The 27,940-nt window shown below is 41.9% G+C and overlaps 1 protein-coding gene across 1 annotated transcript in view; it reads left to right on the forward strand.

Moving 5' to 3' along the window:
- Positions 1-15,932, forward strand: part of LOC110504354 (low-density lipoprotein receptor-related protein 1B) — a 430,734-nt gene extending 414,802 nt beyond the window's left edge. The window contains exons 85-93 of the mRNA XM_036965026.1: positions 927-1,088; positions 1,897-2,071; positions 2,340-2,444; positions 4,026-4,139; positions 5,118-5,194; positions 10,583-10,673; positions 10,920-11,070; positions 11,961-12,035; positions 14,623-15,932. Of these exons, the coding sequence (XP_036820921.1) occupies positions 927-1,088; positions 1,897-2,071; positions 2,340-2,444; positions 4,026-4,139; positions 5,118-5,194; positions 10,583-10,673; positions 10,920-11,070; positions 11,961-12,035; positions 14,623-14,763 (1,091 nt within the window). The 3' untranslated portion in view covers positions 14,764-15,932. The remainder of the gene's footprint in view (positions 1-926; positions 1,089-1,896; positions 2,072-2,339; positions 2,445-4,025; positions 4,140-5,117; positions 5,195-10,582; positions 10,674-10,919; positions 11,071-11,960; positions 12,036-14,622) is intronic.
- Positions 15,933-27,940: the final 12,008 nt, after the last annotated feature.

Raw genomic sequence — 27,940 nt, forward strand, 5'->3', positions numbered from 1 at the left:
TCAACTTTTGATTTGAATCGTTTAGTCTGGGAAGTGAAATGTTTGCCCTTAAAACATATATTTTCTCATCTCTTCTCGTAATAAATGTGTCATCTTGCCCAGGGGGAATTTGATAGTTTGGGAATAATATGTTGAGAACATGTTGGTGTCCTCAGTCAATTGACTTCAAGCTGTCAGCCTTTGTATTATGACAGCAGCATTTGGCTAATGACCTAGACAGATGCCTGATATGTGTCAGTGATATGTAATAACATTCTGTTTTTAAGAGACAAATATGTGATTGAAACGAAGTGAGTATCACAGCAGGATTTGAAATTAGTTGGAGAGTTGGAGGCAGGGTTTCTCAATCTTGTTTGGTTCACCAGCCCAGTCAGTATTATATGATCTTGATATTGTATGACGAATGGTACCCTCATTTATGGCCAATGCAGTCGAAGAGGAGTGAAACAAAGTGATGGGACATTTGTTCCGCTGCTGGGCATACAGTCACTGACTATTCTGTGTGCTGTTCATCCATGCTAGAAGACTGAGAGTTTTTTCATAAAGTAAGAGGTTTCGCTGTGTTGAGCACACATCCCCAGGCTTGGGGAGTATTGTTCAAAATGAGCGATGGAAGCAGAGCTTGGGAGAGCTTATTGTTAATGTCTTTCCTCAAGAACCCCAGTTTGGTGATGGAAGAGAACAGGTCTCGCTGGAGGCACCCACTGTAATCAATTAAAGGACTGGAAATATTTCTCTCTGACCTCCAGGGACCTTGTGTTATTAAGGACCTTTTATCTTGGGTTTTTCAGATACTTGATAGTCAACTTTGGGAACAAACACACACATCCTCAACACTTGAGTTATAGTATCTTTGTAATAAACAATGTAAATGGAATTGTTAGCCAAACTCTCAATCGTCTCCTCTCCTCCCTCCATCCCTCCAGGGAAGCCAACATGTCGGTGCCCTATAGGGTTTACAGGTCCGTTCTGTGAGAAGCGGGTGTGTGATTACTACTGTCTGAATGGTGGTACCTGTGATGTCAGCCTAGGGAACCAGCCGGTGTGCCGCTGCATGGCAGAGTATACTGGAGACCGCTGTCTTTACCGTGAGTAAAGGGATCCAATTACGTATGGACTCTTGGGGGTGCCTAATGTCCCTTGAGGGTGCCTGAGGTCAAATATATTTTTCGAGGGTCCCAAATATATATTTCAATTCCCATGGAGAGCCACTGATTTATTATGAGGAGCACAGCCCCCCCCTTAAAATCATGTCATGTATTTCCGACCATAGGCCAATCCACCAGCAATAGCAACAAACTACACATAAACATCTGACCTTAACACAATCCGTATCAACCTACCCTGTAGCATTCCCAAGATCACTAAAGAACATGAATAAACAACAATAGCTGACCATTTATATTCAGTCACACTCTCTAGAAATCTGATATCTTTTTAGTTTTGCATATTTAAGGTTCCAACGACAACAATAAATACTAAATCAAACAATGAATTGTTTTTGGGGGGTTTTATTCCAGAAAGGGCATTTCATAGCTACAAAAACCATGTGGGGGCGAGAGAGTAATTCTAAATGCCACTCTAAACAACCTTTGGGGGTTTCTGTGCTGCACTGATAAAATATTTCCCTCCCTTATGTTGGCTTTGTCATTATAAATTGTGGGGAAAACAATTTCAACTGACGCCATTACTGAGTTTCTACTGTAACTTGCCCAAGGGGTGATACGTTTTCATCTATGAACGAGATGCCATTTGATACAGATAATTAATTCTCATTAAAGGCCTGTAAAAATGTTAGCAAATCACCTAAAACTATGCTCCCATTTCCTTAATATGAAATGCACCTCTCTCTCCTCTATCTCTTTCTCTTTTTCTGGTCTCCCTCTCCTCTGACAGACATCTGCCACCACTACTGTGTAAACTCCAAGGCCTGTACATTGTCCAGTAGTGGCCATGTAGAGTGTGTGTGTCCAGCCAAATACGAGGGCAACAAGTGTGAGGTGGACAAGTGCCTGAGGTGCCATGGAGCACCTTGCCTCGTCAACGATGACACAGGAGATGTGGTCTGCAAGTAAGTTGTTAGCATCTCACAACATTACTTTATATTCTATGTTGGGTTAACTCCTTAGAGCTAATACTTGATGTACTGTAGATGAAAGTCTTCCATGTATTGTATTTTCTATGGTTGTAATGCATTAACATTCCACAGCTTCACATTTTTCAATACCGTTTATACAAAAAATAGGTTATCAATCAGTAGTCTTGCAAACTCAAACAATGAAAGAAAGACAGAAATTGTGGGCCACTCAGTGACAGCAGCTTTCCACTGTTTCCTTCAGCTGTACTAATGGCAGGATGGCACCCAGCTGTCAGCTATGTGACGGCTACTGTTACAACGGAGGTACCTGTCACCTGGACCCTGACACCAATCTGCCCTTCTGTCAGTAAGTACAGTAACTACCTACTAGCAATAGCCTGGAATAACAATAGCCTAGGTACGTTTTCTCTATTCTTACTTTAATCTTCATTGCCATTCAGTTATGCCAAAAAGGGTGGCCTGAAGTGGAACCACATCTCCTTGGGCTTTTATTCTAATGATTGATTTTTGAAGGTGGTTGTGGAGTAGGGGACTTTTCTTTATTTTTAACACAGGGCTAAGATCCTAAGTAGAGAGAGTGTTTGACACCAGTGGGCGCAGGCCATGTCACAGCAAGAGACAGGATGATATGGCTCAATAAGATAATGAGTCACACCTGCCTCTACATGAGGGGCTTTGATGTGGGTATAGATCTTTAAAAAGCTAACCCTCTATGGCAGTGTAGAAGAAAGGAAGCTCTGCATGGGGTGCAGCTACAGAAAGTAACCACACACTTAAACTACTGAAACGTTACTTTTCAGAACATATCACTGTTCACTTGTCATTGTGTCTCCACTCTGTGGTAGGCTTCAGGAGAAAGTGTATACACTATTTTGATCTTCAGTGATAAGGAGTGGGTTATACAAGTAATGAGCAGCAGAAACTCCATGGCAATGACTGGTAGAGGACAATAGGTTGGCTCCAGAGACCTGTGGGAATCATCCAAGAGAATGTATACTCTGCAGTTCTGGTGATCCACAAAGATTAATTTCAGCTCTGTTATAATCAGGTGTGGTTCAATGTTAAAGACCTCCCCACGGAGATGATTGGAAATCCCTCTGAAAAGGGAAACCTTGTTGCTTGAACGATCTATTTTACTGCCCCCATTGTCCATTGTAGTTAAAATGAAATTTGTGGCCATGACTGGCAAGATTCAAGGGATAGAATCAATTTCTATGCAAATGATCCCATCTCATTTTCCACGAGGTTAACAGATCTTGATAATGTGGTTTATTCATTGGCTGCGAGGCATAGAGATTAGGTTAGATGATGGATACGTCTGTGTCAAGAAATCATAATGTTTGACCTTAAACTATAACAGAGTAAATTAATATCTTATCCAAGCCACCCGAGAAACTCCACAGGCAGAAAAATCCTCATTGAGATGGTAATTTTCAGATAAGTGTCTTAAAGGTCTAAAGGATTTTCAAAAGTCATCAATGTGTTCCGCCAGTAAATATAATCAGTGTATATAAACATAAAGTGGGCTTAATAATCGTTTTGATGAATTCACAGGGCACAGACTGTTTATCAAGATCAACATGTTCATAAATAATCTGCATTTGCTTATTTCTGTTTATTTTTCTGTATTAAAAATGTTCTGTTCATTTTTTAGGAATACTGTAAATAAGCATAGTGTGAATTGATAACAACTGAAAAAACATATTTTTTGCCTCAATGGATGTGGTTGTCTTTAGTTTAGCTAACCATAACGTTTCTAGTTTAGTTTTAGTAAAAAAAAAAAATTGCATGAATGATAGAAACATGAAAGTTTACCAAGGGACGAATTTATTAAAATATTTTGGAACAAATCTGTCGTATTTTGTTTGTTGCCATGTTGAAGGGTTGGTCGTTTTTATCAAAATCACACCACCACACTGTTTTACAGCTGCACGTCAGGGTTCAAGAACCAACGTTGTGATGAGCTGGCCAACCCATGTGATTACTTCTGTCAGAATGAGGGGATGTGCACTATCACTGCCCTTAACAAACCACGCTGCAAGTAGGTCCCTTCCTCACTTCCTGTGGCTGTTCCAGAGGTCTCACCACCCCGCCCTCTCGTCATTCAGTTCCATTTCAGCCAGTGTGATGGTCTATATAACACTTTTCCCACTATAATACAGTTCCTACTCCCTCTTTAACTCACTGCTAACCATCCACATCTCATTCAGCCCGAGCTGACATGCCCTTCGAGTAACATTAAAGTGATGATGTGACGTGACATGTCAATATAGGGGACCTGTTGTGACCTGCAAGTATGATGACTAATTTTGCAATGTGAATTTGGAGACAAGAAAATGTGGACCTTTAACTTTGAGTTGCATAGTATTTAGTTATGAAATAAGTACATTCAACAGCATGTCAATGGTTGTGTTGTAGATTAGATAACAAAACATTTCTGTTCATCAGATCTTACCTACTATTTTCCCTAACAACATTGTATTTGATCTTTTTCCCATTAAAATTCAGGATTGTCCATGCTGTGACATTCATTCTATGGGGGAATGATTCATTGTTTGTATGTGTGAGATGCTATTCTCATTCTTATTCCTGATTCATGGAGTGCATGTAATTTAGTATAATTTCATACCTTCCGTCACCATCCAGTTGTAGCCGTCAGATCACTCATGCTTTACAGACACATCAGCGTCAATCATGTCCAATTGGAAATCACCTCCTCTAACTAGGGTCATTCATCACTCCCATTGGATACCATCCAAACAGCAAACCAGATGACTCCTTGTTTTCTCATAGTTTTTTGCTGAATATTTATCATGTTAATCAGTATGTTATCTACTCCTCACTAAATGTAGATGTCTTCTGTGTTCTTTATATCTAATCTACTGTACTAAATCTGTAATATTTTTATCCATGGTTTAGTGTCTCCTTTGTTCCTATAGTGATCTTTCTATGTGGGGATTAAGGTAGAGAGCACTGAGGACTATGGTTGATTTTCTCATCTCTGATTGGTCTGTTCCAGGTGCTCAGCCAATTGGGCAGGGACACAGTGTGAAAGGCCCGCCCCTAAAAGCAGCAGATCGGACAACACCAGTGGAAGTGAGTTCAGGAGTCACATTACTCACCCAGTGTCATACATAACCAAAAGACTAACCAGAGGATGGCTATCGTTAGGTGGATTGTCGACACGTATGCCTAACTATAAACAGAGAGCAAGAGGCTAAGTGAGATGGTCCACTCCCATCAAAATCTGTCCAAGCGGAAATACACCGATAAGCAGACCAATAAGCAGACAGATTTTCTTTTTTTTAAATGTTCACCTTTATTTATCCAGGTAGGCCAGGACAAGTTCTCATTTACAACTGTGACCTAGCCAATATAAAGCAAAGCAGTGAGATACTGGGGTGCAAAGGAGCAAAAAAAAATATTACAATATGGGGATGAGGTAGTTGGATGGGCTATTTACAGGTGGGCTATGTACAGGTGCAATGATCTGTAAGCTGCTCTGACAGCTGATGCTTAAAGTTTGTGAGGGAGATATGAGTCTCCAGCTTCAGTGATTTTTGCAATTCGTTCCAGTCATTGGCAGCAGAGAACTGGAAGGAAAGGAGGCCAAAGGAGGAATTGGCTTTGGGGGTGACCAGTGAAATATACCTGCTGGAGCGCGTGCTACGGGTGGGTGCTGTTATGGTGACCAGTGAGCTAAGGCGGGGCTTTACCTAGCAAAGACTTGACCTAAAGCCAGTGGGTTTGGCGACGAATATGAAGCGAGGGACAGCCAACGAGAGCATACAGGTTGCAGTGGTGGGTAGTATATTGGGCTTTGGTGACAAAACGGATGGCACTGTGATAGACTGCATCCAATTTGCTGAGTAAGTCAGAACTGTCCAGAGTAGTGATGCTAGACGGGCGAGCAGGTGCGGGCAGCGATCGGTTAAAGAGCATGCATTTAGTTTTACTTGCATTTAAGAGCAGTTGGAGGCCACGGAAGGAGAGTTGTATGGCATTGAAGCTCGTCTGAAGGTTAGTTAACACAATGTCCAAAGAAGGGCCAGAAGTATACAGAATGGTGTTGTCTGCATAGAGGTGGATCAGAGAATCACCAGCAGCAAGAGCGACATCATTGATGTATACAGAGAAAAGAGTCGGCCCAAGGATCGAACCCTGTGGCACCCCCATAGAGACTGCCAGAGGTCCAGACAACAGGCCCTCCGATTTGACACACTGATCTCTGTCTGAGAAGTAGTTGGTCAACCAGGCGAGGCAGTCATTTGAGAATCCAAGGCTGTTGAGTCTGCTGATAAGAATGTGGTGATTGACAGAGTCAAAAGCCTTGGCCAGGTCGATGAATACGGCTGTACAGTATTGTCTTTTATTGATGGCGTTTATGATATCGTTTAGGACCTTGAGCATGGCTGAGGTGCACCCATGACCAGCTCGGAAACCAGATTGCATAGAGGAGAAATGGTCGGTGATCTGTTTGTCAACTTGGCTTTTGAAGACCTTAGAAAGGCAGGGTATGATAGATAAAGGTCTGTAGCAGTTTTTTGTTTTGAGTGTCTCCCCCTTTGAAGAGGGGGATGACCTCGGCAGCTTTCCAATCTTTGGGGATCTCAGGCGATACGAAAGATAGGTTGAACAGGCTAGTAATAGGGGTTGCAACAATTGCAGTTGCCTTCCCAACAATGGAACAACTCCCATTTTTAGGTGGAGACGAGACCATCTCGTCATTATATACAGTATATCCCTGCTATAAAGCTCAACTCCACATTTCATTCTAAATGCCTACTGCTTGCAAAATACATTTTTTTCAACTACAAAAATGTTTCTTTGCAGGACACAGATTGTCCTGCCTTCAAATCAAAATTTTTTTGTCACATGCAACAGGTGTAGTAGACCTTACCGTGAAATGCTTACTTACAAGCCCTAATCAACAATGCAGTTTTAAGAAAATAAAGAGTTAAGAAATGATTTACTAAATAAACTAAAGTAAAAAAATAAAAGGTACAATAAAATAACAATAACGAGGCTATATACAGCCGGTACCGGTATCGAGTCAATATGCCGGGGTACAGGTTAGTCAAGTTAATATGTGCGGGGGTATAATGCGCGGGGGTACAGGTTAGTCGAGGTAATATCTACATTTAGGTACAGTAGGGGTAAAATGACTATGCATAGATAATATACAGCGAACAGCAGCAGCGTTAAAAAAAAAGGGGGTGTCGATGCAAATAGTCTGGGTTGCCATTTGATTAGCTTTTCAGCAGTCTTATGGCTTGGGGTTAGAAGCTGTTAAGTTGCCTTTTGGACCTAGACTTGGCACTCCGGCACCTCTTGCTGTGTGGTAGCAGAGAGAACAGTCTATGATAAGAGTGACTGGAGTCTTTGGCAATTCTTAGGGCCTTCCACTGACACAGCCTGGTATAGAGGTCCTGGATGGCAGGAAGCTTGGCCCCAGTGATGTACTGGGCTGTACGCACAAGCCTCTGTATCGCCTTAACCATGATAGTTTGTTGGTGATGTGGACACCAAGGAATTTGATGCTCTCAACCTGCTCCACTATAGCCCTGTCAATGAGAAAGGGGGCATGCTCGGTCCTCCTTTTCCTGAACTTTCAATAATATCTGAATTGCTTCACCTTGCTTTTCTGGTTGGCTGGATGCAAGTTTCACCATCCAATTATCGACAGGAGTACAAGATTCATCATAGCATGAACCGTGGTTATACTTTGGCACATGAAAATGATTAGAATATGTCAATTATTGCATTCTGGCCATGCTGGCTTTGTCGAGCTCCCTGAGACATGAAACAGATAGGTGGAAGGGCATACAGGCTGTCGGCAATTTTATTAATGCGCATTTTGCCTAAATGGGTAATGGAAACACTAACCGCTTCATTTTTATCTAGGTGTGATGTCATTACGTCCAGCTGTTTTTATCGACACAAGTTAGTTAAATTGAACACCGCAGCAGGCAATTGTCGCATTTATTTTCTATGCAAACTTTCAAAATGTCGACAAAGAATTACTGGACAATTTATTGGAAACATAGCTTGGGATTAGGGATGTACCGACATGACATTTTTGGCCTTTACCTGATATTTTCCTTGCCAAAAAGCCTGATACCTATTAACTGATATTTAAAATTGTAGCGGCCTTTTAAGCATTCTAGTACAGTTAAATAGTTGAAACACACACACACACGCATGCACACACACACACACTGACCGAAAAGTTATTTTTTTGGCATTTACATAACGTCCACATTACCAGTAAAACATAATCAAAACCTATTTATTTCACTTACTTGCTGTGCTGTTTCATTGTTCAGTCGTTTCATTCTCATCCAGGATTTCATCATACATGTCAAGCAGTGAAGTTACAGCTCTGTCTGTCCTCGGCGTGCACTGTCACTGTGTCCATTTCCATCTTGTCCAGCTGTGTCTGTGACATTTCACATAAACCCTGTTTCTTGTCTGCATCGAAGTAGCGGTCCTTGTATCTAGCATCGAGCATGGTGGCGACACAGTAAAGAGGCTCAGTGAGAATGCCACCAAATCGCTTGTTCACAGCCTCTGGTAGAGTGCTTTTGCAAGTTTTAACCCCACGGTCTGTGTCGGCAGTTTTGTTGAGCAAGCGTTTCAATGCCATGACAGAGAGTATCACGTCTGCAGCAGACTCTATTGATGAGCTTATTTCTCGAATCAGTTGTTCGAATAGAGCTAGGATTGTGTTCATGTTTCAAACATCTCAAATGCCATTGAAATGGCAGCAGCGGTATGAGAACCAGCACATTCTTGAGCATGCAATACGGCTTTCCAGTAGGAAATCCTCGTCGACCCACTGTGCTGTCAGACTCAGCATGCTCATGGGGCTGACATCGCTGGTCTAAATGTCAGTGACGCTATTACTGTAGCAAGTAGCTCATGGATGTGTGTTTCAGCAATACTGTGTAACTCTGGTAGGGAAACATCTGAAAATTAACGCCTAATTGGTAGTATGTACAGTGGCTCGAGGTGCTCGACCAGTCGGCGAAAGCCAACATCATCCACGACAGAGAATGGTTGACTGTCAAGGGCAATGAATTCCGTTATCTTGGCGTTAATGGATTTTGCCTTTGAGTTGTCTCGCTGAAATACTCTTTCAAATGACTGCTCGACTTGAACTTGTTTAGTTGTTGGAAGTGTGCGCTTAGTTTTTTTCTGCTTTTGTTCTAGGTAGACGCTGAACGTCTGGGGGCGATGCACTTTCAAATTAGTAATTAGGTTTTTGGTATTGAAAGATTTCACTTTCTCCTCTCCTCAGGAAATAATAGCAGCACAAATGTTGCATATGGCCTTTTTGTTATCTTCCTTTGAAACTTCCAGATAGATCCACACAGCAGACTTTGTGGGCCAGGTTAGGAATGCATTGTTGCACATGTAGCGCTGTATTTTTCGTGGCGTCATTCCGTCATCTACAGTGCCTTGCGAAAGTATTCGGCCCCCTTGAACTTTGCGACCTTTTGCCACATTTCAGGCTTCAAACATAAAGATATAAAACTATATATTTTTTGTGAAGAATCAACAACAAGTGGGACACAATCATGAAGTGGAACGACATTTATTGGATATTTCAAACTTTTTTAACAAATCAAAAACTGAAAAATTGGGCGTGCAAAATTATTCAGCTCCTTTACTTTCAGTGCAGCAAACTCTCTCCAGAAGTTCAGTGAGGATCTCTGAATGATCCAATGTTGACCTAAATGACTAATGATGATAAATACAATCCACCTGTGTGTAATCAAGTCTCCGTATAAATGCACCTGCACTGTGATAGTCTCAGAGGTCCGTTAAAAGCGCAGAGAGCATCATGAAGAACAAGGAACACACCAGGCTGTTGTGAAGAAGTTTAAAGCCGGATTTGGATACAAAAAGATTTCCCAAGCTTTAAACATCCCAAGGAGCACTGTGCAAGCGATAATATTGAAATGGAAGGAGTATCATTGGATCTAGGTCAACATTGGATCATTCAGAGATCCTCACTGAACTTCTGGAGAGAGTTTGCTGCACTGAAAGTAAAGGGGCTGAATAATTTTGCACGCCCAATTTTTCAGTTTTTAATTTGTTAAAAAGTATGAAATATCCAATAAATGTCGTACCACTTCATGATTGTGTCCCACTTGTTGTTGATTCTTCACAAAAAAATACAGTTTTATATCTTTATGTTTGAAGCCTGAAATGTGGCAAAAGGTCGCAAAGTTCAAGGGGGCCGAATACTTTCGCAAGGCACTGTACCTATGTTATATAGGTATGCACGTCAGCTTTGACATCGGTTTTGCACATTGGCATTAAACTAGACATCGGGCTGATGCCAATGTTGGAATTTTTAGCTAATATCGTCTGATTCCGATATGCTTACCGATATATCGTGCATCCCTACTTGTGGTAACAGTAACAGTAAGCCTACATTTTAATGCAATTCCATCCTTTATCTTTTCTGTGTTTCAGGGAGCATAGCCATCATCGTGCCTCTGGTCCTGCTGGTGATCTTGATCACAACAGTGGTGGCGGGCATTTTCATCTGTAAACGAAGACAGAGGTACAATAGGTTAAGCCTAATAAGTAACCATGCTGGCTGTTATGTCCTGTGATATGTGTTGTATGTCTTGTAGTTTTGTGTTTTATGTGTATGCCAGGAATGCCTGTATTGTTGCCAAACAGATATTCCATATAGGACAATTAAGTATTCAATTCAATTTAAATTGTGGTGTGGTTGGTGAACTCAGGTACAACATACCATATATTATCTCCTGATAATGAGTTCTGGTTGTCCTACTTCTCCCAGGGGGAAGCGGGTGACTAGGCAGCCCATGACGAATGGAGGGATAAACGTGGAGATAGGAAACCCTTCCTACAACATGTATGAGGTCGACCACGACAACCATGCAGATGCTGGCAGCCTTCTGCGACCAAACTTTACACTGGACCCTCATAAGGTTTGTATTGTCAGACTATGTACAAAATCAGCCATTCATTTTGTGCTTAATAACATGTTGTGTGAATGCAAAAACACTCAGATTAGTAGAATATTGTAAGTGTGTATTGCTGAGGAAAACTGTTATTCATGTTTCAATATTTCATTGGGATAATATCATTTACAGAGACATAACGTTGTAGTCTCATCTGTTAATACATCAGTATGCATTTTTGGTATCCATCCATTTTTGGTATCCTAGTCATGTAATCAGTAGTGTGATAGCAAAATGAGGCTTAAAAATCTCCTCTTGTGGCATACCAGACTGTCTATCCACGGTTTGTTTTAAAATAGATGTGTAGTTATATTGGCAGATGGAGCATAAACCTCAGGTATGTGGAGAGAAACATTATTAAGGTGCTCTGTACCAAGTGAACATTTTATCTGCTGTTGATTCACTTTCTTCTTAGGTCTCAGCACTGCACTAACACTACGAATATCAAATAAATCATAACAGCTTTACTGATCTATCTTGTTAGCTAACTTGCCTGTTACCACTTCAAGCTTAATGCGTTTAGTTCTCGCCATGCCAACTTTGACATCTGCTATTGTCAGTCCCACCTGGATCCCTTTTCATTAGAAAGGTAGAGGCAGACTGAATCACATCTAGCTCACTCCTCTATCAGTGGATGCTGTAGGTGAAATTTGCAATGGTTTTTGCAAGTTCCAAAACCAAAAATGGATTGACAATCGATGATCTCATTTTCTAGTCATCACATCATTTTTAGTTCCTCACTGATGTTGATATATCATGGATTTTCAGTTGGATTTTATTCATATACACAGCGTTTGTTGGTTGACAACAGCTTGGCCTTGTGGCATGGTGAACACGGCAGAACTTGTGTGTTGCAGGGATGGTGTGTGAAGTCCAGTGACCCTCGCACCCTGGGCATACATACTGTGCCCAAGGAGGTGATACCTGGACAGGTGAATTCTCCCATCCTTCCCTTTAGTTTAGACCAGCGATTCTCAACTGGTGTGTCAGGAATATGGGCAAATTGAAATTATTGACAATGAAAAAGGTGGGACTGTTGTTCCCTTGTCATATAATTGGTACATTTACTATCACTATCGCATTAAAAATAGATTGCATTATGGCAACAACAACAGAAATATTGGATCGCTACTGAGACAACCTGGTTCAATTTGGGTGTCAAGGCAAAACCAGTTGAGAACCATCACCATCTCATACAGAGGGAGCCATAATGTCTTGCCATTCACTATAAAAGGAACAGATGTGCCTCCCAAGTGGTGCAGTGGTCTAAGGCACTTCACTGCAGTGCTAGCTGTGCCACTAGAGATCCTGGTTCGAGTCCAGGTTCTGTCGCAGCCAGCCGCGACCGGGAGACCCATGGGGTGGCGCGCAATCGACCCAGTGTCGTCCGGGTTAGGGGAGGGTTTGGCCGGCAGGGATGTTCTTGTCCCATCGTGCTCTAGCTTACTTCTGTGGTGGGCTGGGCGCAATGCACGCTGACACGATTGCTAGGTGTTTCCTCTGACACATGGGTGCGGCTGGCTTCAGGGTTAAGCGGGCATTGTGTCAAGTAGCGGCAGCTTGGCTGGGTTGTGTTTCGGAGGATGCACGACCTTTACCTCTCCCGGGTCTGTACGGGAGTTGCAGCGATGGGACAATACAATTGGATACCACGAAATTGGGGAGAAGAAAAGATGTGAACATTAGTAAATCTCCTTTTTGCAGGAAGTCTGCAGGCAGTTTAGTATGATTCAATTCATCTTGAATTCATCTTGAATTTAAGATGAATTCTTCATATTTAACAAGGGAAAGTATTGTTGCACTAGTAAAAGAGACTTCAGAATATATGCTATCACCAATTTGGGAACTAACATCCCATTGGAAAAGCTCAGTCTTGAAAATTCGATATGTAAACTCAGCAAAAAAGAAACGTCCTCTCACTGTCAACTGTGTTTATTTTCAGCCAGCTTAACATGTGTAAATATTTGTATGAACCTAAAAAGATTCAACAACTGAGACCTGAACAACTTCCACAGACATGTGACTAACAGAAATGGAATAATGCGTCCCTGAACAAAGGGGGGGTCAAAATCAAAAGTAACAGTCAGTATCTGGTGTGGCCACCAGCTGCAGTGAAGTACTGCAATGCATCTCCTCCTCATGGACTGTACCAGATTTGCCAGTTCTTGCTGTGAGATGTTACCCCACTCTTCCACCAAGGCACCTGCAAGTTTCTGGACATTTCTGATGGAAATGGCCCTAGCTCTCACCCTCCGATCCAACAGATCTCAATGGAATTGAGATCCGGGCTCTTCGCTGGCCGTGGCAGAACACTGACATTCCCGTCTTGCAGGAAATCATGCACAGAACGAGCAGTAAGACTGGTGGCATTGTCATGCTGGAGGGTCATGTCAGGATGAGCCTGCAGGAAGGGTACCACATGAGGGAGGAGGATGTCTTCCCTGTAACGCATAGTGTTGAGATTGCTTGCAATGACAACAAGCTCAGTCCGATGATGTTGTAACACACCGCCCCAGACCATGACAGCGACAGTGGTTTGTGCCCATAGGTGACGTTGTTGCGGGTGATGACTGGTGAGGACCTTCCTTACAACAGGCCTATAAGCCCTCAGTCCAGCCTCTCTCAGCCTATTGCGGACAGACTGAGCACTGATGGAGGGATTGTGCATTCCTGTTGTAACTCAGGCAGTTGTTGTTGCCATCCTGTACCTGTCCCGCATGGGTGATGATCGGATGTACCCATCCTGTGCAGGTGTTGTTACACGTGGTCTGCCACTGTGAGGACGATCAGCTGTCCGTCCTGTCTCCCTGTAGCGCTGTCTTAGGCGTCTCACAGTACGGACATTGCAATTTATTGCCCTGGCCACATCTGCAGTCCTCATTCCTCCTTGCAGCATGCCTAAGGCACGTTCACGCAGATGACCAGGGACCCTGGGCATCTTTCATTTGGTGTTTTTCAGTCAGTTGAAAGGCCTCTTTAGTGTCCTAAGTTTTCATAACTGTGACCTCAATTGCCTACCGTCTGTAAGCTGTTAGTGTCTTAACGACCGTTCCACAGATGCATGTTCATTAATTGCTTATGGTTTGTTGAACAAGTATGGAAAACAGTGTTTAAACCCTTTACAATTAAGATCTGTGAAGTTATTTGGATTTTTACGTATTATCTTTGAAAGACAGGGTTCTGAAAAAAAGACATTTATTTTTTGCTGAGATTATATTAGGAGTAAACAATGCATGTTTAATACCGTATCTTTGACTAATGTGCATGGGCTATCTTCTTTCTTTCCTGCTACCTTGCAATAACTTTTAGCTGATACGTTTATCTTTACCCTTCTTGATTAACTTTAACATAAAAAAGTTGTGTGTTGCCTCTGTATCAAGAGAAAACAAAGCACTGATGTTTAAGGGCATCTTCATTCGGGGCACCAAATTACATAAGGTATTTTCTTATGCATTGTTGACAGCTGTGCTGATGTGTCTTTGTCATATATATAACAGCATTTTTACTCCCTTAATGCAGCCCATGAACTACTCCAACCCAGTGTATGCAAAGATCTACCTTGACGGACAGAACTGTCGGAAACCGGTCATCAATATAGACGAGAGGAGAGAGCTACTCCCAAAGAAACTAGAAGGGACAATTCGCGAAACCGCCGCATAGCCTGACTTTACACTTTCTACTCCTTTTATAAGACAGTGTACAAATGTATAAAAACAAGAGGAAAATAAGAATTTTCTATTTCCTATCAGGCTCCGGTCCTCACGGTTAGGTTTGTTGGTTTTTGGCATCAGCATTACCTCCTCATTTGTGTGCTGAACACTTTTATTTCAATTTGTTTAGTTTCCGTTGTTTGCTTTATGTTTCTCGAACAATTGTAATACAGCACTATATAGTATATACTGCAAGACACTGAAGTAAAGCTGCTGATTTACAAAATACCTTATTAACACCGGAACTCTTCTGTTGTAAAGAAACGTTAAGATCGATACAATACTTATTTCTGTACCTGTACATGTCTCTCTCTTGTTAAAGTGGAACCAACAAATTGTTATTCTGGTGCAGTATACAGTACTAACGCAGGTCTCGATTTTTCTTTTCTGAACAAATATCTCATCTTTTAAAAACAATAGTAGTTTGAGGTTGGTCAAGTTATGATTGCTATGGTTTCCACTGTCATTACTTTTCTCAGAACAAAAACTGTTTATCTTCGCAATAACATGTTATCATTTCATGGCTTCATACCTGAGTAGTGAAGCTTGTTTTCTGTCTTTGTGTTTGTATCATTTGTTTCAGCCATGATGAATACACAGGTTAGTTTTAAGATAGTCCTTTTCCGTTGACCATCTAATTCAGTATTCTACAGTGTTATAGCATCACGTTCATGTAATAATTTCAAACATATATTTGCTCTGCTTCAAATCGAAGATATTTTACTGAGGTGTCTGAAATGTGTACTCCATCTACGAAGTTCTGTTTGGATCACAGAGATGATTGAAGCTCAACATGAATGTTCTGAGAATAGTCGCAGATATAGACGTCCATATTTTTTTAGGTCTCTTGTTCCAAAAAAGTATCTGTATCTACGTTACGGCATAAGGATTTAAACACGGAAAAGGATTTAACACAACGTTACGGCTACAATGTGACTTTAGAGAATTATAAAGATACTTTCTGTTACTTTCAGAAAGGGAAAGACGATAGATATAACACATTTTATAATTTTGTATTTTATTTGTATGTTTGGCTGCTTGTATTTTGAAGAAATGTATTAAATGTAAGTACTTTTATATAAATGTAAATCAATATAAAATAAAGGGGGCTTATTTCCATTTCAAAATAAATATTTTGTTTTTTTAGATCTTTGCTTGATAATGGCGCTAACATCAGACTTCAACATGATGCTACATCGCAAGTTAATTCACATAAAATGTTACCCCATGCTAGTGATAATATGAGCATGTGGCATTTTTTCCAGCAAGACACCTGTTGGAACAATACCTCACATGAAGGGATTTAAAGCTATAATCCGCAGTTGAAACAATAACAAAGCAGGCATCCCGCCTCTGTTTTGGAGAAATGTAACTACTCTCAAGTTCACAGACAGTTATGGATGCAAGGACTAACAGTTGATGACATAGAAATTGTGGTGTTTGAGGCTATACAGTGTTTTAATTACATTTACATTGTTTACAAATATTGGCTTTAAAAAAGCTTATATTTTGGGTTCTGATTTATAAGGCATTTATAAGTTATATTTTTCAAGAATCAATGGGTATATATCATTCATTTATAAGTCCAAAAATGGATTAGTTACTAAGGGTTCTAGCTTTAAGTGGTATAGCTGTCATATTTCCAGGGTTTGCATGGTCCCTGACCTAACACGTCAGTCAACAGCTGACACATCTTATCTGTTGTATGGAACAGGCTAAGAGGAGGAGGAGGATTACCGTGTTACCAGTGTGCGTATCGGTGTGTGTGCTTGTTTGAAGTGTGTGTATGAAGGCCAAGTGCATTAATTACCTCCGACGATGAACACGCCAACAACGCCCACCACACAGCACACCAAATGGAAATTCAGTCCATGAGAGTTTTAGAACACAATGGCCGATCATCTGCACCCCTCAGTGTTTCACCTGCTCTGTCACCATGACAACCGTACGACGAGGGAGGACAGACTGACTGATTGCACTTTGTCCAGAGTGCTGCTCCCTGCTCCATCCACTGGTATTTTCCTCCTCTGCTATCAACATAAATCTGAGCAGCTGAAGTGCTGCTATTTGGGAGGCCAAAGTGCTGCTATTTGATGTGGTGTAGCTCTGATATGATCTCAAATTCGTACCAGGTTTTGAGTCTCACTGAGTATGTTTACATGCACACTGGTAATTATATATTAAACTGATTGTGGCAGTAGGCCGAGTATTGCAATAATCATGTAAACACTTTACTCTGCTAATCTTAATCGGTGTAAGATAAAAAATCTATTTAAACACCTGCTTTTCTGAGCAATCTTTGAAATTATTAGGACACGTAAACAGCTTAATCGGTATTCCAGCTGTGTATATGATCTGGAATGTGCCAGCACCAGTAGCACAAGCCTCCACTTATGCGCGAGTGAAGTGAGTTCGGAAAAACTGAAAGTATGCATTTTAGAAATAGTTTTCAATATAATATATATTTTTATTTAACCTTTAACTAGGCAAGCCAGTTAAGAGAAATTATTTTTTACAATGACGGCATAGGAACAGTGGGTTAACTGCCTTGTTCAGGGGCAGATTTTTACTTTGTCAGCTCGGGGATTCGATCTACTGTAGCAACATTTCTGTTACTGGCACAATGCTCTTACCACTAGGCTACCTGTCGCCCCATATACAGACTTTATATGTCCAAACTCAGAATCACATAGGCTTCGCAAAAATAACGTGGTCACTGTGCCGGAACATTTTTTATTTTGATTGGCGATATTCTGCATTTACTTCAGTCCCTGGTAGCCTAGCAGTTAGAGCGTGTGGCCAGTAACTGAAAGGTTGCTGGTTCGAATACCCTCCCTGTTAAGGTGAAAAGTCTGTCAATGTGTTCTTGAGCAAGGCATTTAACCCTAATTTGCTCTCGGGGTGCAGTACTACCATGGCTGACCTGGTAAGTCAACACATTTCACTGCATCTATCCAGTGTATGTGACAATAGTAAGGTAACCTGACTTCAGATGTGTCCATGTAAACAGGATTATTAGGGAACTTGTTGTTCTTGCAAAGCATGTAAAAGTTTATATTAATATTAATTAACTATTATATTAATCTGACTTTCCACAATAATTGTTTTACTGTGTGCATGTAACAGTACTCACTGCTGTCATTAGGAGGCAGACGTTTTATAGGTACTTTATTTTTAATTGAATTAGCCACATCAAGGATGTAGTCTTATGAGTTAATTTATTCCAAGAGCCACGTAGTGTTACTACAGTAGAGATACCTGTCAACAGTATGTTTGTGATGTGGTTTAAATTACATGCACTGAGAGTGTGTGTTGACAACAGTTGAATGCTTTAGAGAACTGTCAATACTTTTTATTAATACATTTAGTATATTTTTGCCCTTGAAGATTTGATTACCTGCTAATTGCATATTGGTGATGAGGTGTTCATGGCACACTTTGAGAAACCAACTGTTGAATGTTTAACAACAAAACTGTCAAACATGGCAAAATGTTGTGTTAACCTTGAGGATTAAGTTGAATATTGAATATTGGTGAAGTGGGTTGCATTACAGTTCCCTACTGTGAGAGGAAAGAATATGGTTTGTAAGTGTTTTACTACAAAAACAATAAACTGTTAAAACATTACTATATTTCTGACATTGCAGATGTAAACTGAGTGTATAAAACATTAGGAACATCTTCTTAATATTGAATTGCACCCCCTTTTCCCCTCAGAACAGCCTCAATTCGTCAGGGCATGGACTCCGCAAGTTGTCGAAAGCGTTCCACAGGGAAGCTGGCCCATGTTGACTCCAATGCTTTGCACAGTAGTGTCAAGCTGGCAGGATGTCCTTTCGGTGGTGGACCGTTCTGGATACACACTGGAAACTGTTGAGTGTGAAAACCCAACAGCGCTGCAGTTCTTGACACACTCAAACCGGTGCACCTGGCACCTACTACCACACCCCATTCAAAGGCACTCAAAATGTTTGTCTTGCCCATTCACCTTCTGAACGGCACACGTACACAATCCAAGTCTCAAGGCTTAAAAATCATTCTTTAACCTGTTTCCTCGCCTTCATCTACACTGATTGAAGTGGATTTTAACAAGTGACATCAGTAAGGGATCATAGCTTTCCCCTGGATTAATCTGGTCAGTCTATGCCATGGAAAGAGCGGGTGTTCCTAATGTTTTGTTAGTCAGAGTAAGTACATGTCAATTGTATGTAGCTAACAGGATGCTCTCAAATGTGCATCTGTAAAAGTCTGAGGGTTTTCGGTGACAAGCCAAATTTCTTCAGGCTCCTGAGGTTGAAGAAGCGCTGTTGCGCCTTCTTCACCACAATGTCTGTGTGGGTGGACCATTTCAGTTTGTGCATGATGTGTTCGCAGAGGAACTTAACTGTCCACCTTCTCCACTACTGTCCCATCGATGCGGATACGATCATCTCATTTGTTTTGTTGACATTGAGTGAGAGGTTGTTTTCCTGACACCACACTCCGAGTGCCCTCACCACCTCCCTGTAGGCTTCCTAGTCATTGTTGGTAATCAAGCCCACTACTGTCGTCTGCAAACTTGGTGATTGAGTTGGAGGCATGCATGGCCACTTGGTCATGGGTGAACAGGGAGTACAGGAGGGGCCTGAGCACGCACCCTTGTGGGGCCCCAGTGTTGAGGATCTACGAAGTGGAGTTGTTGTGTCCTACTGTCACCACCTGGGGGGCGGCCCATCAGAAAGTCCAGAACTCAATTGCACAAGGCGGGGTTGAGAACCAGCACCTCAAGCTTAATGATGAGCTAGGAGGGTACTATGGTGTTGAATGCTGAGTTGTAGTCAGTTAACAGCATTCTTACGTAGGTATTCCTCTTGTCCAGATGGGATAGAGTAGTGTGTAATGTGATGGCGATTGCATTGTCTGTGGACCTGTTTGGGCGGTATGCAAACTGAAGTGGGTCTAGTGTGGCAGGTAATGTGGAGGTGATATGATCCTTGACTAGTCTCTCAAAGCACTTCATGATGACAGAAGTGAGTGCTACGGGTGCGATAGTCATTTAGTTCAGTTATCTTTGCCTTCTTAGGCACAGGAACAATGGTGGCCATCTTGAAGCATATGGGGACAGCATACTGGGATAGGGAGCGATTGAATATGCCCGTAAACCCACCAGACAGCTGGTCTGCGCATGCTCTGAGGACACGGTTAGGGATGCCGTTTAGGCCAGCAGCCTTGTGAAGGTTAACACGTTTAAATGTCTTACGTCGGCCACAAAGAAGGAGGAGGGGGGCATGTAGTCCTTGGTAGCGGGCCACGTCGGTGGCACTGTATTATCCTCAAAGGTGTTTAGTTTGTCTGGAAGTAAGACATCAGTGTATGGGATGTGGCTGGTTTTCTTTTTGTAGTCCGTAATTGCCTGTAGACCCTGCCACATACGTCTCGTGTCTGAGCCATTGAATTGCGTCTCCACTTTGTCCCTATACCGACATTTCGCTTGTTTGATTGCCTTGCGGAGGGAATAACTACACTGTTTATATTTGGCCATATTCCCAGACATCTTTCCATGGTTGAATGCGGGGGTTCATGCGTTCAGTCGCCATCTATCCACGGTTTCTGGTTAGGGTAGGTTTTAATAGTCACAGTGAGTACAATATCTCCAATGCACTTCTTTATAAAGAAGACATCTGTTGAATGTTTAGTTACAAACTGTTGAATGTTCAGCAACAAACTGTCAAAACAGTTGTGTGTTTGTGTGTCTGTGTTTGTGACCTTGAGGGTGAATGGTGATATCCTTATGGATGGTGTGATGGGGATGAGTGGGTCTGAGTGATCCATTGATTTATGCAGCTGGGTGTTTGATGAAACCAAACTGATTATACTACTGTGAGTCTAGCCATCTTATCTAGCTCATTCTGATGAGCAATTACCTTCACTATATCTCATTCGTGTCTAATCCTCATTGTGGAATTGGACACCCCTTGAGGAGGAAATAGAGTTGATGAGAAGTAGTGCTACTTAGAGTTATTTACTTGGACAGTGGATAGTCCCCCCCACGTCTGGCTACTCTCTATCGGATTTGTGATGAGAATAGAGGAGAGTAGTTTAACACCGCTTGGAACACGGCCTCTGAAGTGATTTGTAGGCCTATCTCTTGTGTTACTGAAAGAAACACAGAGATGCGGTATGAACAAAGGTCTACTGTCTACAATTATACCAAACTCAGCAGGAGTATGATGTACTCCTGCAGTGGAAATACATCTGAGGAGAAATATCCCACTCGGTTGGCCTATAGAGTGCATCAAAGGAAAGAGAGAAAAACAGAACAACAAACCCAGAGCTCACAGGATCGTATCCCCCTCCCCTCACCTTGGATATCGATTTGTTGTCTCTTTTCCATTTAGCAAGCATCCTCATACTCCTGCATAAACATCAGATAAACCCAGAGGAGTCATCTCCTGGACAGAATCAATAAGAGCAGGAGTCTTATTCACATTATAAACAACAGGCCCTGCATACGCATATTGTAGGCAAGCACAGCACAGCCTGTCTGCATCAGTCTCACTGAAGGCTGCTCATCTCTTCTTAGGGAAAGGTTTTAGGCATCTCCCTATCGGAAGCATGAACCCATGTGTATAATAACCATGATATTGCAACTTGACGGGACTGTAGCAATATGTTATTCATGTTGAACTATACATTGAATGCAAATGGGTTTTCTATAAATAATGGGTGAAGTTGTTATAAACATTTTCTAAAAAATGAAAACAATTTTTATGCACTTCCACGTGTGCTCAGAGGAATAAAAGTTGATATATGCAAATTGCCCATAACTACACCTATACAACAACATAGGCCTATTATGCCCCAATACGTCCACAGATGATGCAATCGTCATCGCATCTATCCCATCTGGACAAGAGGAATACCTATGTAAGAATGCTGCTCATTGACTACAGCTCAACCTTCAACACCATAGTACCCTCCAAGCTCATCATTAAGCTCGGAGCCCTGGGTCCTGGATGTCCTGATGGGCTACCCCCCAGGTGGTGAAGGTAGGAAACAACACTTCCACTACGTTGACCCTCAACACAGGGGCCCCACAAGGGTGCGTGCTCAGCCCCCTCCTGTACCATGACTGTGGGCCACGTATGCCTTCAACTCAATGATGAAGTTTACAGACGACACAACATTGGTAGGCCTGATTACCAACAATGACGAGACAGCCTGCAGAGACAGGAGGGCCCTGGCGGAGTGACGCCAGGAAAGTAATCTCTCCCTCAACGTCAACAAAATGTTGGAGCTGATCGTGGACTTCAGGAGACCGCAGAGGGAGCATGCCTCCTCCACTGCGGGCCCGTCGATGTGGATGAACGTGAAAAGCTTCAAGTTCCTCGGTGTACACATCACTGACAATCTAAAATGGTCCACCCACACAGAGTGATGAAGAAGGCTCAACAGTGCCTCTTCAACCTCAGGAGGCTGAAGAAATTAAGCTTTGCCCCTAAGACCCTCACAGACTTCACTGGCCAAACCCGGACGACACTGGGCCAATTGTGCGCCGCCCTATGGGACTCCCAATCACAGCTGGTTGTGATACAGACTGGATTCGAACCAGGGTGTCTGTAGTGACTTAGATCGCTGATAGCCATCACAAGCCGGCCTCCACCCAGTACCCTGACCTGAAGTTAGTCACTACCACCTGGTTACCACCTGGTTAATCAACCCTGCCCTATGTACATATACATGGAATGCTGGTCACTTTAATAATGTTTACATACTGTTTTACTCATTTCATATATATAATACTGTATTCTAGTCAAGGCCATCCTATTCAACTATTGCTGTACATATACTATTCTATCCTATATATTCTACAGATATACTACATATTCTATTCATATACCGTCCATAATGTCTATACATCCCATCACATATATATATATATAGAATATATATATTTTGGGCTTAATATAAAAAGCATGCAAAAGGTGTCAAAGTATTCCATTACTAGTCTTGCTAACACCAGCCTCTCTACGTCACTGAATTGAGAGTCTAGAATAGCTGCTTAAATGTGTCAGCACGAAGCGCCGATAATGAAGGGGATGTGCCCTCAGACTTCAAGGTGACACCCTTCCGGTTCCAGCCAGCCCTTCCAGCATAAACAAGCACACACAGTAGTAAGCTAGCACAAACCTTCGGAGTTCTGACATCCTTTGCCGCTAACATCATGAATAGGTCGCATAAATCCTCACACACATTTTCAAAATACAGACATGTTTTGACAGTTTGTTGCTGAATATTCAACCGTTTGTAACGAAACATTCAACAGTTGTCTTCCTTCTCAATGGATGTCATGTAAAGTAACCCACTTCATCTACCGGTACATACAATTGACATGTACTTACACTGAGTGTACAAAACATTAGGAAAACAGTATGTTAGTATGGGTATTCGTCCACATTATGGCAAGAAGAGCTCAAATAAGCACAGAGAAATGACAGTCGATCATTACTTTAAGACCTGATGGTCGGTCAATGCGTAAAATTTCAAGAACTTTGAACGTTTCTTCTAGTGCAGTCGCAAAAAACCATCAAGCGCTATGATGAAACTGGCTCTCATGAGGACCGCCACAGGACGGATGACCCAGAGTTACCTCTGCCGCAGAAAACAAGTTCATTACAATTACCAGCTTCAGAAATTACAGCCCAAATAAATGCTTCACAGAGTTCAAGTGACAGACGCATCTCAACATCACCTGCTCAGATGAGACTGTGTGAATCAGGCCTTCATGGTCGAATTGCTGCAAAGAAACCACTCTTTAAGGACACCAATAATAAGAAGAGACTTGCTTGGGCCAAGAAACACGAGCAATGGACATTAGACCAGTGGAAAGGGCTATTTGACCAAGGAGGAGTGTGATGGAGTGCTGCATCAGAAGACCTGGCCTCCACAATCACCCGACCTCAACCCAATTGAGATGGTTTGGGATGAGTTGGACCACAGAGTGAAGGAAAAGCAGCCAACAAGCGCTCAGCACATGTGGAAATTCCTTCAAGACTACTGAAAAAGCATTCCAGGTGAAGCTGGTTGAGAGAATGCCAAGAGTGTGCAAAGCTGTCATCAAGGCAAAGGGTGGCTACTTTGAAGAATCAATTTCTTTGTTAACAGCTCAACACAGAATAGCAAGTACACACTCCATCAAATTGTTTGGAGAAAATATTTATATTTTATTCAGCTATGATCAATTATATTCTTCATACTATAAAATAATGCCACGGAAATATAAGCAAATGTTGTCTGCTAAATGAATTAGTGTAACCCACAGCCATTTGGCACAGCCACATCAGAACCTACTTAAGGACAACTCAGAGTATGCTATTCTTTTCTTCTGAAATAGACTACATTTTCTTCATATCATGCTTCTTTAGACCTGTCTAAAATAAATAATGGATTTATTGTGAAGGTGTGGGCTATATTACATGGATTTATTAAACTTTTTAAAATGGCTTTGTTGGCTATGTGTGGAAGCCAGGAGATGCTAAATGTATTTACGTTAATTAATTAACGGTCAATTACCGCGAGACCTACAGTTATTTGCTTGACAATCACCGGCTGACGAAATTTCATGACTGCCACAGCCCTAATTGTAACTATATGTTTTTTACTTATATTTTAGAATAAATGTTTTTTTATGACTTTTCTTTTGGCCATATGGCAACTAACCATGTACTGTATGTAGAATAATATTATAGTGCATTGGTCTATTGAAGTGTAAATCGGTGCCAATAGATGTCATGGATGAAACTAGGATGTTATGTTGTTTTCTGTCCCTTGTTGTCTGATGAAGAGTAGTCAAGTTCGGACCAAAACGCAGCGTGGTAAGTGTCCATGTTAATATTTATTTTAACTCAGAACACTAGGATAAAATGACAAAAATAGACTAACACAAAACAGTTCTGTCTGGTGCATAACACAGAGACAGAAAACAACTACCCACAACACAGGTGGGAACAGGCTACCTAAGTATGGTTCTCAATCAGAGACAACGATTGACAGCTGCCTCTAATTGGGAACCATACCAGGCCCAACACATAGAAGTACAAAACATAGAACAAAACATAGAATGCCCTCCCAAACTTACGCCCTGACCAAAGCAAAATAGAGACATAAAAAAGGAACTGAGGTCAGGACGTGACACTTGTCAAGCACCTTTCTCCTGATTTTGTGACATTGTCCCAGTGAAATGATGAGATGGATAGGATAGATATGGACAAGATGACAATTAAATAGGAAATTATGGGAACTATATGGTCAGTCTTCATTAACACTAAGTATTCAAACTGCTTCCTGACACATGGCCATCGGCACTTATTTTATAATCCAATGTGGATTGCGTTTTATCATACTTAATGGAAACCATGGGTGAGAATTATTTGCTATTCAGCTCCAGTCTTATATCTGGCTATTGTCAGAGGGGTTTTAAACTGACCTGGAAATCATGGGTAACAAATTACAGCATTGACAAGGTTCATCAATCTGTTTTATTATAAGCACTTTGTAAAGCCTGGGCTCTGTCCCTAGAAAGAGCTGTAATGCACTACACATGAAAAAGCCATACGACATATGTAGGCTATCTAATGAATTAAATGTCTTCTTCCCTGTATAGCCAGATCTCCTTTGATTAAAACTTTATTTGTAACATATCACATTGACATGCAGAATCTGGCTCAAGGCGGTAATGGTTGCTATGTGGTGCAGTTCTAGCACATACCTTTACTGAAGTGACAAAGCAGATGTGAGAGACTGAATGGTAATCCAGCAGGATAAAGGCTGGGCCCTGCAACGCTTGAGAAGTGAATCCTCCAGGACTCATTTTTATCAGTGGTCCTTCTTTCATTAGATATGTTTGTCCCTCAGTCCCTTTCCTTGATCACCACAGAAAGGCTGTCTCTAGCCTTGTTGTTCTGATCCTGAGCAGAGTGGGTAACAGTTCCGGTCAATAAATTCTAACCAAATGAGTCCCCAGCCCAATGAAAATCTGGCCCTTGTCAACAATATTCCATCTGATAGCCACCCAGGGAGAGGTGAGAGAGGTTGATGTAACTTGTTTGTTCAGATGTGCTCATGCATGCATGGTTGGAGGGGCACTGAATGTGCCTGCAATGGAATCTGTGGACACATCTGACTCATCAGTCATGCACTGGCCATTTCCATGCACCATTAGTCATGGTACATACACAGCCTGTGTACTGCTTGCCAGACGGACAGGTTCGCTTGTGTTCTCTGTTAACATAATCCTCCATCCATCCCACAATCCAACAGCTCTTTGTACTCCACAGCAGTTCCACCCAAGCTCAGTATTATCTCTCCACTTCTCCATGCTAATCTGAATCTGCCATTTACAGCGATGTTGGTCCATCGTCCAGGCCCTCTAGGGGCTTGTTGAATGGCATTTCTCCCAGTAAAAACGAGAGACTGGGAGGACATGTGGATTCCTCCCTCTGCTGCTGCAGCATCTGGGTGATAGAGAAAGTCTGCAGTAAATGGCTCTGTATGGCCTTGCCACCGCTGGCACGCTGGTCGCTGGCTGCAGCTATAATCACACTGTTGGTCTAAATCTTCTGTCAGACATGGAGGCTCCTGCCAGCTCCCAGCTCCAATTGAGGCAGTGACCTGCTGCGGCAGCAGATGTCGAAGAAATGATAAGTGAGGTTTCTGTAGACTCTTTCCCATCCATGTTGTGTATTACTGACGCTCTGAACATCAAGGCACCTGCTTGGCCAACAAGGATGTGAGGGGTCAAACCTTTGATGGACAGAGGAAGTATATTTGAATTCTTATGGATCTCTTCAGGTCCATCCTGTCAGGTGCATGTTTCCTTTTTGCCTATACCTTTATAATGAATACTGTGGTAAAAATACACGGTGCATATCCCTATTTATAAAAAGGTGTCTAACATTGGATATTCAATAGGCACAAATGCATCTCATCCCACAATAACACCTACCGCAACAGATTCAAGTAAGTGCTAGGATGTCAAAGCACAGCTAATTGATTTAAATCATCCCTTCACGTGTGTGCCATTATCTAATTGCTGAGTTGTATGTATCTGGCGGCATTGTTTTAGGGGATGCAGCTGGTAAATGGCTATGTGACTGTGACTGTGATTTGGCCAATGTGTCTGAGGCTAGATTGGCTGAAAAGGATTTGTCCTTACCATTGATTTTATTTATTCTATAGTTTGGGCTTGTGAACTGTTGGCAAGCTCTCTTGTGAAAGAGAACATTAACTGAGTTGCTAGCTGCCTGCGTCCTGGTTAATGGATTGAATTACATTGCTTATTCATACTCTCATGGGTCAAATATCTGATGTGGACTGTTGTTTAAAACTTTGTCAATATATCCCTGAGAACATAATATAAACCAACCCATTATCCCCGTTTGACATGGGCACTCTGATGCTTGTATAAAAAAACACACATGCGTAGGGGACAACACATGCTGTGTTAATATGGGTTATTATCTTCAAGAAGTGGTGTATGTGAGTGAGAGGATCCACCAGAAGTACTTAAAGCCCATCTTGCAAGTTACATTTTCCAATATAAAATAGAATACCCACCCCTTGTAGATGGCAATGCCCCAAAAATAAAGTTTATTCTCCCTACAAAATGTGTGAAGCAAATGCACTCGTAAGCAACGCCCTCTCAAGTGTCGGAGGCCAAGACTTTGCATTTGATGTTGCACCAGGAGAAGACTCTGGAGCTGACTGGAGACATCATCTGGAGAAAAAAAACAGTTCTACAAACAAGTACTGTAGCTATTACTCCTCGGCCTGAAGTACTAGAATAAAAACACAATTCTCGGCCCGAATGTAACTGTCTCCTTTATATGTATACATGATTTTTGGGGTAAAAGGCATGATTGTAGAAGTATCTAGTCTATTGCTTAATTAAGAAAGTGGGCTACAGTCCATTACGGATTACAAAGGAAGACCCAGAAGTGATCTGCCCAACGATGCCTCTCTTCCAGATGAACTTAATGCATTTTCTGCATGAAAACGTGAGGGCCCCCACCAACCAAGAGGACTTGGTGATCACGCTTTCCGAGGCCAAAAGTGAGTAACGTCTTGAACTGATTAAACACTCGCAAGGC

Source organism: Oncorhynchus mykiss, chromosome 3 (genome assembly GCF_013265735.2).
Source record: "Oncorhynchus mykiss isolate Arlee chromosome 3, USDA_OmykA_1.1, whole genome shotgun sequence".
NCBI classification, from domain to species: Eukaryota; Metazoa; Chordata; class Actinopteri; order Salmoniformes; family Salmonidae; genus Oncorhynchus; species Oncorhynchus mykiss.